The sequence below is a fragment of the Sus scrofa genome, chromosome 15 (genome assembly GCF_000003025.6).
Source record: "Sus scrofa isolate TJ Tabasco breed Duroc chromosome 15, Sscrofa11.1, whole genome shotgun sequence".
Classification (NCBI taxonomy): domain Eukaryota; kingdom Metazoa; phylum Chordata; class Mammalia; order Artiodactyla; family Suidae; genus Sus; species Sus scrofa.
Window position 1 is genome coordinate 32535635 of NC_010457.5, and position 14045 is coordinate 32549679.

The following is a 14045-nucleotide window of genomic DNA, read 5'->3' on the forward strand; positions in this document are numbered from 1 at the left end:
TGTCTTTGGTCATGGTCTCCCAGCATCTCCCCTCCCCGCCTGATGGTGATTCAGCAACACGAGGGCTGTTGCCATGGGGACTGATTTTCAGAAAAGGTGAACAGATTTTGGTACAAAAGGAAGCGTTGCCTCCCCCAGTATATGCAGACTGTGGTGCTCCTGAAATTCGCAGCAAATGTGCAGTTGTGTGTGCATGTGAAACAGAGCCGGTGCTGTGCTCCGGTGGTGGTGAGCAGCTTCCCCACCTGCATACCTGTTGGCAGAACACCTGCAGGTCAGGTGGCATCTGGGGAACCTACACGACAGCCATCCTATATGGGGGAGATCTCCTTGGCCTCTTCTGAGCGCTGACTGTCCCCCCATCTCTTTGGTGTCCAGAGTTCCCCCAAGTCACAGGGCTCCCCTTAGGGTGGTTCAGCTGCCAGGGAGAACTACTGCAAAGGTCCTTTAGGAAGTAATATTCTTTTTTTTTTTTTTTTTTGTCTTTTTTTAGGGCCACTCCCATGGCATATGGAGGTTCCCAGGCCAGGGGTCAAATTGGAGCTGTAGCTGCCAGCCACAGCCACAGCCACAGCCACAGCAACTCCAGATTCGAGCCACATCTGTGACCTACACCACAGCTCACGTTAACGCCGGATCCTTAACCCACTGAGCAAGGACAGGGATTGAACCTGTGTCCTCATGGATGCTAATCAGATTTGTTTCTGCTGAGCCATGACGGGAACTCCATAGAACTAATATTCTTTGGGTGAAGAAATCGTTTTGCAAAGTTCAATGCCTCCTTCATTATGGCTTCAGTCTCTTTCTCTTGAACACATATTTTACGTATTAAATCCAAGGAAAATGAAGTGTAATGCCGATTAGTTTTAGCAGACTCAGCTTCGTTCGAGTCTCTTACTATGAAATTCTCCTGACCACTGGCATGGCTGTCACCCTCCCAGGCCTGTCTCGTGTTCAGCAAAACTAACGGTGCTTGTTTCTGTGTGGTGGGATTTGGGGGTAATATATTACTTTCTTCTTCTTCTTCTTTTTTTTTTTTTTTGGTCTTTTTGCTATTTCTTGGGCCGATCCCGCAGCATATGGAGGTTCCCAGGCTAGGGGTTGAATCAGAGCTGTAGCCACCGGCCTATGCCAGAGCCACAGCAACGCGGGTTCTGAGCCGCTTCTGCAATCTACACCACAGCTCACGGCAACGCCGGATCATTAACCCACTGAGCAAAGGCAGGGATCGAACCCGCAACCTCATGGTTCCTAGTCGGATTCATTAACCACTGCGCCACGACGGGAACCCCAATATATTACTTTCTTAGTTGTACTTTTTTGTACTGCTTTACTTTCTAACAGTATGAAAACAATACTTCTTAAAAGCAATAACAATGATGTTCTTTGAGCTCTGAGGTGTCAGCCTGGTGGGCTTCCTTGGATGCACTGTGAGGGTCTGTGCCCCAGGACCCTCCACTTCCCTGGGTTCACAAGGCTCTGACTCTGGGCCACTCTGCATTTCCATGCATCTGGCCTCTGGGCGACTTTGTTTGTCCTGCTGGCCCCATTGTGTGGCCTTGGCTTGCTCTGCCGCTGTCCTCTGCTCTGATAGCACTGCTTCGTCTGCTTTGCCCTTCCTGCTGGTAGTGTCCTCAGTGTGAAGTCCTTGAAATCAATCTGCTCCATGGCCCCCAGCCTTCCCCTCTGGGACACGTGGCAGAGGCTGACCCTCAGGCCGAGCTTGGCGCCAAGTTCAGCCAAGCCAGCCTCGCCGGGACAGTTACTGATGCTCCCGCCTTCAGTGCACTGTCAGGGCCACTCACACGCCTGAAGACCCCTGTCCTCTCACTCCTATTGATCTGTTGGGGTTTTAGCTATGACTTACCCTTGTGGCAACAACACATGGCAATGACATAGCAGCTGACTGGCTCCTTTCCATCTGTGTGGGTCATCACCCAGCACAGTCCTGGGGTGTTTCTGAATCACAAACAGTAAGTGCATCAATTAATGGGGCCACATTTAGGGGGATGGTAAGGTACAAGGACAGTCAGTGTCCAAATGGCCCCTCAAGGGCTCTCCCAAGCCACCAATGCACGTGACAGCCATCCAAGACCAGCACATCGTACACACAGGCGCCGTTCAGATCACACGAGCCTGTGCCCATTCTACTCTGGGCACCATGTATCATCACCAGGAGGATATGCTGGATGTCTGAACGTGTCCATCACGGGCAACAGCTATTCTCAGATGCCGATAAAAGACAACTGGAGAATTGGTGAGGCTGAGCTTGATATGTAGGTCATAACGTTAGCTTTAGTGAAGGAAGTACTAACATTTTGTTACTTGTGGTCGATAAGAAACTTAATTAAGGTCAAGCAAACATTTCTTCATCCACAAAGTGAGGACAGCAGCAACTGTTAAAGCCTTAGTAGGTTTTGGGGAGAATATTTTGATAGTATGTCAAAGGGACTGATCACATGCCTGGCACATAGCAGGTGCCCAGTAATACCCGTTACCCTTTTCCTCTTTGTTCTCCATCATGAATATAATTAAACGTTGAATGAGCATCTACACTTGCGATGAGAACATCTTTGGGAAGAGAGGATGGGTTTCACTGCGGAGTTTGTGAGGACAACCAGACGGGCTGGCCTTGTGATTCCCACAGACGCTTACTGGTGTTCCTTCTGTGATCTCTGCCATCAGTTACCGTCCCCGTTCACAGTGGAATGTTCTAATCCCTGAAGAAAACACATACCATTTTAGGAAGGCATGTTTCCAGCAAGGGCGAATTAAATTTTAAGAGGAGATATTCCTGGGAATAATTTCCAGCAGTGTGTCAGTTTTTGTGAATCAACAGTCTAGCTGCTGACTAAAATACCTCCTCGTTGCTGCAGATGGAAAATAGTCACACGACAATGAAGCACCTCCTCCCTCCCTGTTGCCCCCAGTCCTCTGCTTCCTCCTGTATCCCAGACACCCTCATCCTGCACTTTTGGGAGCAGCTCAGATGTCAGCTTTTGTGAAGCAACTTTCTCCCTTGACTCCTCCATGAAGGTAAATTTTTTCCACGGACTTCCCATAACACATCAGCCAGACGTTCTGCACTTGACTCATCTCACATTCTACTTTCCACCTTTAGTAAAAGTGCTGTGTGACACCAGCAAGCCTCCAAGTTTTCTGGTCACCAGCTTCTCTTTTGCAAAATGAACTGGACTCAAGAAAATCTGCCTGTGGCCTGTGTCCACCAGGGCATTCTTCTCAGCGCTCCAGGACAAGAAGGTGTCAAACAGAAGCGTCAGTAGGGTTCTCCCTGGGGGGTGGGCGCATACTGGGCCCCACTAAAGACGCGCTGGGCTGCCCAGCATCCAATACTCTCATCTGCAGGCACTAATAGTAGAGACCTTCTTCCAGAACCTTCTCCATCAAGAGAAGAAAACCAAAAGCAGCAACCAACGGTTGTACGTCTGGCACTGCCCAGAGCAGCTGAAGCTCAGGGCAGATGCACATGCACGCCTGCTAACTCCAGTCTCCAGAGGCTCTGATGAGCCACAGCCCCCAGGCAGCAAGGCCTGTGGGCAAGGGACCGAGCTCCCTGATTCCACCTCTCCCTCTGAGCCTCTGCTAAGGCACCACTGCCCGACCTGTGCAGCCAGGGGGCTGGGCACTCCATCACATGATACCATCGGGTGACCCTGCGGCCGCCTCCTTTGGATGGCAGGATGGATGGGGACGTAGGTGGGGAGGGCACCTGCTGGGTGGTCTGGCTGCAGAGCCCACAGGGGGCTGGGAGGGTACACCTTCCAGCACCTGCAAGGTGCCTGGACTCTGCAGTGGGCATTCCTGAAGCTGCCTCTGCTAAGACAGGGAGCCCGCAGTGTGTGTGAGAGAGCACACACATGTTCAAGTGTGCACACAGGTGAGTCTGTGTCTGAGTGGGGAGGGTTCTCCACTTTTGAAAATCCAATTTCTATGGTAACACTCATGGCTCCTTGACATGGCCTGAAGGTCAGCCCAAGTGAAACCTGGAGGCCATGTGGTGACACTGGGATGCCAGCCTGGTACCCTGTGAGCAGGGCTCAAGGTCCCTAATCAGTGGGTTTAAAATGAATCAAAGGGAGCCCACCCTGGAGCCTGAGCCCACAGGGAAGCCCTTTAGAACGTGGCCCTCCCAGCCTCCTGCCACCTCCAGGGAACTACTGTGGGCGGGAAGGGGCTTGGGGTCATCAGGAGTTGGAAGCAGCCCCTGGTGGCAACCAGTGAGGAATCTAGGACTGCAGCCCCACAAGCACAGGAAGCTGCCCGCAGCCTAGGAGGCCCTGGGCCCAGCACACAGCTGGCCAAACATGGGCCCGACCACTGCCTCTGGGGGCAATAAAAGGCCACTGGGTTTGCGGTCATCTGTCACGCAGAAGCAGACAGGCAGTCCCCCGCCGTGTGAGTCCTGGGAGTCCTCATCCTGTGAAGCTGAGCAGTGTCTATGTTTCTTACTTCGGAGCCTGACGTGTCATCAGGTTTGTGAATGAGAAGATGCGCTCCCTGGAAAAAAATGGGCACAGCAAGCACTGGACGGAGAAAACCTAGAACCAGTCCAAGCGGGGGTGGGCAAAGCCAGGGCAGGTATCCCCACAAACACTGAGCCTCAGGGTCAGGGTGCAGAAGAGGCCAGACGCTGCCACCTCTTTGGGAAGCGGGAAAGGCTGGGCTACCTTCTGATACAGTTGTCGCGTGTCAGCGAGCTGAGCAGAGTTCCCTGTGGTCTTGCAAGTGCTTTGTTCCTTCATTGGTATGGTTTACAGAGAACAAGCGACATGGACTGAATGAATATTTTGCAAATTGCGAAAGATAACTCGATATAATTATCATCCCACTTCAACCACACTGGGAGAAACAGATCAGTGTGTTTATCCCGACAGAGACCAGGTTCACTTGTTTTTTGTCTCTAGCAGAGGCATTTTTCTTTTTAAATTAGAATGATACACAAAACTGAGGAGCCCTCATTATCCCAGCTGCTCAATGACACCCCCGTCCTCTATACTTGAGGGGGTGGCCAGGGAAATAGACAAAGGAAAGGCCAGTGACCTGACAGGAGAGGTCACAGAGATTCCGAGCTGAGGCCAGAAAGAATCAAGTAAAGGGTCAAGTCTTATCTGCACTCTCGAGGTTTTCCCTGGAATCCATCAGTGGTGCATTAACTTAAAGACATGGCAAAGATGTCAACTGTTTATAACTGAAAGACACAAACCAAATGTTGAGAATTAACAGGAAATTATGAATCTGCCAATATTTAGTTTATTTTCACATTGGCCAATGTGTCATTAATTAATAGTCACCTCCATGGGAGGATTACAACCTGGCACGTCAGAAAGTCAGGTGGGAGCAGCTGGCGGATGCCTGCCAGCGAGTAGCCCCTCAGCCCTATGCAGGAAGAGGCATGACTCCTGGGCCTCCTATCTCATGGACAGTGTCTCAGGGAGGGGGAAGAGGCCGAGGTGGCAGGAGGTCACGTCTCTGCTGAAGGGACATGAGACGAAGGCTGTCGTGGGTGTGGACAGGATGCTACCCACAGCTCCCACTTCAGAGTGAGGCTACATCCAGTTTTCAGGTCCATGGAGTTGGTGGACCATCACCCACTCCAAGGAGGCAGCCCTGGGCACTAGTGAGCCTGTCCTGGATGATGACTTGTCCTGGTTGGTGGCTTGTCCTGGTAGGTGGCCCGTCCTGGTTGCTGGCCCATCCTGGTTGGTGGCCCATCCTGGTTGGTGAGCTCATCCTGGTCAGTGACCCATCCTGGTCAGTAGGCTGTCCTGGTCAGTGGCTCCACTTACCAACCTTCATTAAGCTTGAGGTGCTTTGCAGCAACCACTCTCAAGCTGATGGATCTGCAGAACCAGTAGGGAATCCTCCAGAAGGTTCTAGTGGTACAGATGCTTCTTAAGGACATGGAAGGGGGAAAAGAAGAGGAACTCTGGAGGATAGGGCATCAACAGTGGAAGGAAGCAGGTAAAATGATCTTTTATAGATGCTATGATCTTACATGTGGAAAACTAAAGATCTCACACACACATACAACTATGAGAGCTAATATATGAACTGAGCACTAGCAGGACACAAAATCAATATAAAAATCAGTTGTACTTCTACAAACTAACAATGAACAATCTGTAAAGGAAATTAAAACAGTTCTACTTATGGGAACATGTCTCAACATAATAAAAGCTATTTATGAAAAACCCACAGCCAATGTAATACTCAGTGGTGAAAAGCTGAAAGCTTTCCCACTAAAATCTGGAACAAGACAAGGATGCCCACTCTCACTACATCTATTCAGCATAGTATTGAAAGGCCTAGCCACAGCAATCAAAGAACAAGAAATTTCCTATTCAAATTGGAAAGGAATAGGTGAAATTGTCATTATTTGCATATGACGTGATACTATATATAGAAAACCTTAAAGATGCCACACAAAAACACTAGAATTGATAAAGGAATTCAGCAATGTAGCAGGATACACGATTAACATAAAGAAATCAATTGCATTTCTTTACACTAACAATGGAATATCAGAAAGGAAATGTAAACAATTTCCTTAAAAAAAAAATTAGGAACAAACCTCACCAAGGAGGTGAATGACTTATATGATGAGAGGTATAAAACATTGACAAAGGAAACTGAAGGTGATTCAAAGAAATGGAAAAATATCCCATGCTCTTGCACGGAAAGAATTAAAATTGTCAAAATGGCCATATTACTCAAAGCAATCTACAAATTTAATGTGATCTCTATCAAATTACCCATGAAATTTTTCACAGAACTAGAACAAATAATCCAAAAATTTATATGGAACCATAAAAGACCCAGAATCAGCAAAAAAAAAGAAAAAAAAGAAAAAAGAGAGAGAGAACAAAGCTGCAGGCATAACTCTCCCAGACTTCAGACAATATTACAAAGCTACAATAATCAAAACAGTATGGTACTGGTACAAAAACAGACATACAGATCAATGGAATAGAATAGACAGCCCAGAAATAAACCCAGACACCTATAGTCAATTAATCTTTGACAAGGGAAGCAAGAATATAAAATGGGAAAAAGTCTCCTCAGCAAGTGGTGCTGAGAAAATTGGATAGCTGCATATAAATCAATGAAACTAGAACATACCCTTACACCATGTAAGAAATCTCAAAATGGCTAAAAGACTTAAATGTAATATAGGATACCATAAAGCTCCTAGAAGAGAAAATAGGCAGAACATTCTCTGACATACACTGTACCACTGTTTTCTTAGCTTGGTCTCCCAAGGTGATAGAAATAAAAACAAAAATAAACAAATGGGAAATAATCAAGCTTATAAGCTTTTGAACAGCAAAGGAAGCAATGAAAAGACAACCTATAGAATGCAAGCAAACATTTGCAAATGATGCCACTGACAAGGGCTTAATCTCCAAAATACACAAACAGCTCATACAGCTCAATAACAGAACCCTGAACAACCCAATCAAAAAATGTACAGAAGACCTAAATAGACATTTCTCCAAAGAAGAATTACTGATGATTAATAGGCAAATGAAAAGATGTTCAACATGGCTAATTATTAGAGAAATGGATATCAAAACTATTGTGAGATATCACCTCACACCTATCAGAATGGTCATCATCAAAAAGTCTACAAATAACAAATGCTAGAGATGGTACTGAGAAAAGGGAACCCTCTTACTCTGCTGGGAATGTAAATTGGTGCAGCCACCATGGAAAACAGTATGGAGGTGCCTTAAAAAAACTAAAAATAGAGTTGTCATATGATCCAGCAATCCTACTCCTGGGTATATATCTGGACAAAACTATAAATTCAAAAATATACATGCACCCCCATGTTCACAAGCAGTACTACCCACAATAGCCAAGATATACATGGAAGCAACTTAAATGTCTACAGAGAAATAGATAAAAAAAGATTGTTACATATATACAATGGAATACTACTCAGCCATAAAAAGAATGTAATAATGCCATTTGCAACAACGTGGATGGGCCTAGAGATTACCATACTAAGTGAAATAAGTCAGAAAGAGAAAGACAAATACCATATAATATCACTTATATGTGGAATATAAAAAATAGTACAAATGAACTTATTTACAAAACAGAAACAGGCCCACAGACAGAAAACAAACTTATAGTTACCAAGGGTGTCAGGGAGGGATAAGTTAGGAGTTTAGGATTAGCAGATGCAAACTATTATAAATGGGATGGATAAGCAACAAGGTCCTACTGTGAAGCACAGGGAACTATATTCAATATTCTGTGATAAATCATAATGGAAAAGAATACGAAAAAAGAACATACACATATGTATAACTGAATCACTTTGCTGTACACCAGAAACTAAAACAACATTGCAAATCAACTACACTTCAATAGAAATACATTTTTGAAAAATTCCATCAGAAAGATTAAAATATAACATCAGAAACATTATAATACTTAGAAGTAAGTTTAGGGAGTTCCTGTCATGCCACAGACATTCGTTTCGTGGAAACGAATCCGACTAGGAACCATGAGGTTGTGGGTTCAATCCTTGGCCTCGCTCAGTGGGTTAAGGATCTGGTGTTGCCATGAGCTGTGGTATAGGTCACAGATGTGGCTTAGATCTGGTGTTGCTGTGGCTCTGGCGTAGGCCAGCAGCTACAGTTCTGATTATATCCCTAGCCTGGGAACCTCCATATGCTGTGGGTGTGGCCCTAAAAGGACAAAAGACCAAAAAAAAAAAAAAAGGAGTAAGTTTAGGAGTTCCCATCATGGTGCAGTGGGAACAAATCTGACTAGGAACCATGAGGTTGCAGGTTCAATCCCTGGTCTTACTCAGTGGGTTAAGGATCTGGTGTTGCTATGAGCTGTGGTGTAGGTCACAGATGCAGGCTTGGATCTGGCATTGCTGTGGCTTTAGCGTAGGCCAGCAGCTACAGCTCCGATTAGACCCCTACCCTGGGAACGGCCCTATGCTGTGGGTGAATCCCTAAAAAGACAAAAGCCAAAAAATAAAAATAAAAAAAAGACAAAAGTAAGTTTAGTAAAGGAAAGACTTCTATACTGAATACCATAAAACATTGCTAATAGAAATTTAAGACATCAACACATCCTGTGTTTAGGAACTGGAAGGCTTAATATTGTTAATAAGATGTCAGTATTACCCAAAGCCATGTGCAGATTCAATGCCATCTCTATCAAAATCCCAATGGAGTCTTTTCCAAAAATAGAAAAACCCAGCCTAAAACTCATACAGAATCCCAAGGGATCTCAACCAAATAGCTAAAACAATCTTGAAAAATAACAAACTTGGAGGACTCACACTTTCAGATCTTAGAACTTACTACAAAGCTACAGCAACCAAAACAGTGTGGCACAGGAATAAGGACAGATACATAGACCAATGGAACAGAACAGACTCAGAAATGAACTCTCACATATGTGGCCAATCTACATTTGACAAGGTGCCAAGACCATCTAAACAGAAAGGACTGCTTCTTCCAACGTGCACTGTTGGGAAACTGGATATCCACAAGCAAAAGAATGAAACTGGATCTTTACCTTATACCAAGCATAAAAATTAACTGAAACTGCATCAAAGACTTAAATGTAAGAATTGTAAAAAACTATAAAACTCTCAGGAAAAAAAAATAGGGAAAAATGTTTATGATACAAGTTTGGCAATTATTTCCTAAATATGACAGCAGAAACATAAGAAACAAAGGAAACAAAGATAAATTAGTCTTCATCAACATTAAAAACTTTGGTGCAAATAGCACTACTAAGAAAGTGAAAAGACAAGCCACATGATGGGAGAAAATATTTTCAAATCATTGATCTGATAAAAGATTAATATCCAGAATATATAAAGAACACTTATAATTCAATGACAAAAAGTTAGTACTCTAATTCAAAAATGGGCAACAACTTCCACAGGCATTTCTCCAAGGAAGAGAACAGCCAGTGGGCACACAGAAAGCATCAAGTGATGCCACTAGGATAGCTGCTATCAGAAAAGGGACCACAACAGGTGTTGGTGAGGACGTAGAGAACTGGTGAGGACTGACCATAGCCTGGCAGTCTCTCAAGGTGTTAGCGCAGAGTTACCGTATGACACAGTGATTCCCTTCCAAGAAGAATGCAAACAAATGTCCATGTGGAATTTTGTACATGATGTTCACAGTAACATTATTCATAACAGGAAATGGGGGAAACAACCCAAGTGTCCATGGCTGGATGGTGGATAAAAGTGATGTGCATATACCACAGTGGAACATTTTCCAGCCTTAAAAGGGAGAGTGGTGATGACTCACAACATTGTGAATGTACTTAATGCCACTGAATTGTACATTTAAAAAACAGCTAAAATGGCAAATTTTACCTTAGAATATTTTACCATAATAAAAAGTATATTTTCATGGATAAAGTCCAATCCTGTCCTAAAACAATGCACCAATTAGTGTTTTTTTTTTTTTTTTTTTTTTTTTTTTTTGTCTTTTTGCCATTTTTTTGGGCCGCTCCCGCGGCATATGGAGGTTCCTAGGCTAGGGGTTGAATTGGAGCTGTAGCCACCAGCCTACGCCAGAGCCCCAGCAACGCAGGATCCGAGCCGCATCTGCAACCTACACCACAGCTCACGGCAACGCCGGATCGTTAACCCACTGAGCAAGGGCAGGGATCGAACCCGCAACCTCTTGGTTCCTAGTTGGATGCGTTAACCACTGCGCCACGACGGGAACTCCATCCAATTAGTGTTTTTAAAACTCTGTCATGCTGAAGACTGGTGATGGCTTCCATAAAAAAAGGAAGATCAAACAGGAAAAACATGTGTGTGATGTTATTCTCAAAGTAAAGAGGAAAAAAAGGAAGAAAATAACAAATTCTGCTAGAATCAAACTACTTAAACAAGAATATTTTAATACTCATTTAGCATTTTTAGACAGTCTTTCAGACACAAAGTTTATATAAAACTATAAAAATATATGTAACAGCTTCAAACTATACAGTTTATTCAATTTAACAGAATGCCCATGAATCAGAAAAACAGGATTTCCCATTGTGGCTCAGTGGGTTGGGAGCCCAAATAGTATCCATGAAGATGAGGGTTTGATCCTGGCCTTGCTCAGTGGGTTGAAGGATCAGGCGTTTCTGAGAGCTGTGGTATAGGTTGTAGATGCAGCTTGGATCCTGCATTGCTGTGGCTGTAGTGTAGATCGGCAGCTACAGCTCTTATTCTACCCCTAGCCTGGGAACTTCCATATGCTGCAGGTGTGGCCCTAAATTTAAAAAAAAGAAAAAAGAAAGAAAAGAAAAAAAAGAAAAGCAGAATCACTATGCAGTAATTTAAGACATATGCAATTTCAAAAAATTTTCAATTTTATCCCAATTTCTCATTTAAAGTCTCAGACTACATCTTACCTATTATGTATAAACATATGAATAAATAATATGGCAGAAATGTCTTCAGAGTTCTTAGGGTTTGGGTTACAAATAAAATTTAGGGAATTTCATCTTCTTTATGAATAGGAAGCAAGTCTTAGTCCATTTCACATCTGTCTTTTCTATTTTCTTATTAAATATAAGCTCTTCTTAGATATATTGATTTTATTCACTGTTTTTTTCAGGAAGGATATGTGTGATCCAGTAGTTAAAGAAAGCTGAGATTACTCGGGCATAGTCTGGAGAGCAAAAACAAAACAGGACAAAAAATAAAATAAAACAAAAGAATCCAAAGAGAAAAATTGGAAGTTATTATTTTGTGGATATTAGTCTTTAGGCCCCAAGAAAACCCTAGAATAATGTAATAATACATAACACAGATGCTGAAATGACGTTGCTTGTGAAGCACATTTGTGAGTCCTACAGTACAGGTGAGTCTGGAATATGTGTATTTTACTTGGGTTACAAGTTGTTAGACCTGAACTTTCCAACATCACATGCAATATTCCTTCCATGTTTAGCATCTGAGCTCAAAGAAAACCACATACACACAAAATGAAACATCAAAGGAAAGAAGTCTACATCAAAGGTGGACACAATAGCAAGAATTGAGAAGCACAACCCAAAGTGAGGTGGGCTGGGTGGATGGCACTCAGTTCTGAGGAAACTGTCCCGGGAGCGGCCAGCAAGGGCCTCGCACCCAGTAAAGATGCTGGCTGCCAGAACTCCAGGTCCCTGTTGCCCAGCCACCACCTACTTTCCAGAGGGGGTGCGGTTCCCACCTCGCACACTCCACGCAGAAGCTCATCTCCTGTGGGAGCCCACGGCTGCCTGGCCCTCCAGCCCTGGGCTCCTGCCTGATGGCCCCTAACTTGTAGGCAGAGGGCTGGGGAGGGGAGTGCCTCACAGTGTGTGAGCTCAACACTATAGAAACACAGAACTGCTCCATCCTGGCCAGTGAAAAGTGACTATGGCAGCAGAGAGGATGCCCCTGGGCTGCTATTAAAGGCTCTCATTCCCCTGCTTTGCCTCAGAGAGACACGCCTACTAATTAAACTCTATAAGCCAGTTTTATGGAAAAGATGCCTTCAGAGCACTAGATCTGAATTGGAAAGAACCAATATCTGAAAATAAAGCTTCGCCATTTATAAGATTTTATTTTACAAAGTAGCTTGACATAGAAAAACTCTGAATGCACATCCTACATGCATTGAAAAGGAATTCATTTTTATAGACTTAAGTGCTTCATACCTAGTTTTAGTTCCACCAAGGGCTTAAAATACATGCGCTCATAGGCAGACCCCGCCCAGTGGTTTCAATGTAAGAAGGAAGAAAAGCATTTCTGCTAACCCCCCACTTGCTGCCCCAGATGCTTCTGATGTGTTTCAGTGCCATGCTCAAGGGACTCAATGAAAATTTAACATTTGAAATGATTTATTTTCATCTCTCCTAAAAACTTCATATTAGTTTAACTTAACAAAATTGGCTTTTTGCAATTTGAGATAAAACTTTCTTATGCAAATGTAAATTTTAAAATACCTACTATAGCAGGCCTGACAACCAACAGTAAGGAAAGAGCAAGGCTCTGGATCCCGGAACTGGGTCCTGAGCACCCCGTGGCTCTCCTCATGTGTAGGGCTCTGCCAGCTGCACCCCTGCATCGGGGTCTCCCCACCCAGAGCTGCTCCCATGGCAGCTCTCCCTCCTCCTTCCATCCTTTGGCCAGTAGCCTTCCCAGGCCTGAATCCCCCCACACCTGGACCAACAGGCACCCCCCCAACCTATCCTGGCTGACACCCCCACCTGCTCCATGGATCCCCTTTCCTGCCTCTGGACGGGTGCAGGCTCCACCCTGGGACTCAGGCCAGAGACATCCCACATCTGGTCAGCAGGCAAATCCTACTGATCCTACCTTCACAGCACCTGTGGGACAAATCTGACCATGCCTGGGGACAGCCACCTCACTGGGAATGACCAAAACCCCACTGGTGTCCTGACTCTCTCCAGTCTGAATCCAGCAGATGGAAAGACCCTGCACTCAATGCCTCCCACCGTACTAGCCTCCCAGAGGAGCCCACTCTCCCGGGACCAAGGCCACCAAACGCATGACCTCCAGGGCCCTGCCTGCCCCCACACCCTGATGGCCCCCCTGTGCTCCTTCTCCCTCTGGCTCACTCTGTCTCTGCTGGAAGCAGGCACAAGGGCAGGTCTCCCCCAGACTCACCCACAGTGGGGGCAGAGCCCCACAGGGCACAGGCCAGGGCCCCTTACAAATAAGGTCCTGGATGTCTGGGGAGGCAGGCCACCCTGAGACCCCGGTCCACCTCTCCCACTATCCCAACCCCTGGCCCCTGCCTCACTAATTATACTGATGCCATAGTGCTTTACTGTTGGCTTGACTGTCAGTTCCTGTGACCAGATGTGACGCGTGACAGCCTTGACCCTTCAGCTGGACCAGGAGGGAGACATGCATGGCACTTGTCTAGAGACTTGCTGCTGGGTGACCCACTGAACCACTTCACCCACTCAACTGAAAGTGTCCAGGAGTTCCCGTTGTGGCTCAGTGGTTAACGCATCCGACTAGGAACCATGAGGTTGCG

General features: G+C 45.3%; 1 protein-coding gene across 4 annotated transcripts in view; it reads right to left on the reverse strand.

The window, feature by feature from the left end:
- Positions 1051-14045, reverse strand: part of ERICH1 (glutamate rich 1) — a 56131-nt gene continuing 43136 nt past the window's right edge. The window contains exons 6-7 of one of the 4 annotated variants that reach the window (XR_002339062.1): positions 11425-11684; positions 10893-11282 (exon numbers count right to left, since the gene is read on the reverse strand). Coding sequence is in view for 3 of the 4 variants with exons in the window: in XM_021075039.1 (XP_020930698.1) it covers positions 11611-11684 (74 nt within the window). In the remaining variant the exon portion in view is untranslated. Of the gene's footprint in view, positions 5948-10892; positions 11685-14045 lie in introns of those variants that run through there. The other 3 variants (XM_021075040.1, XM_021075041.1, XM_021075039.1) reach the window with 3 other exon arrangements.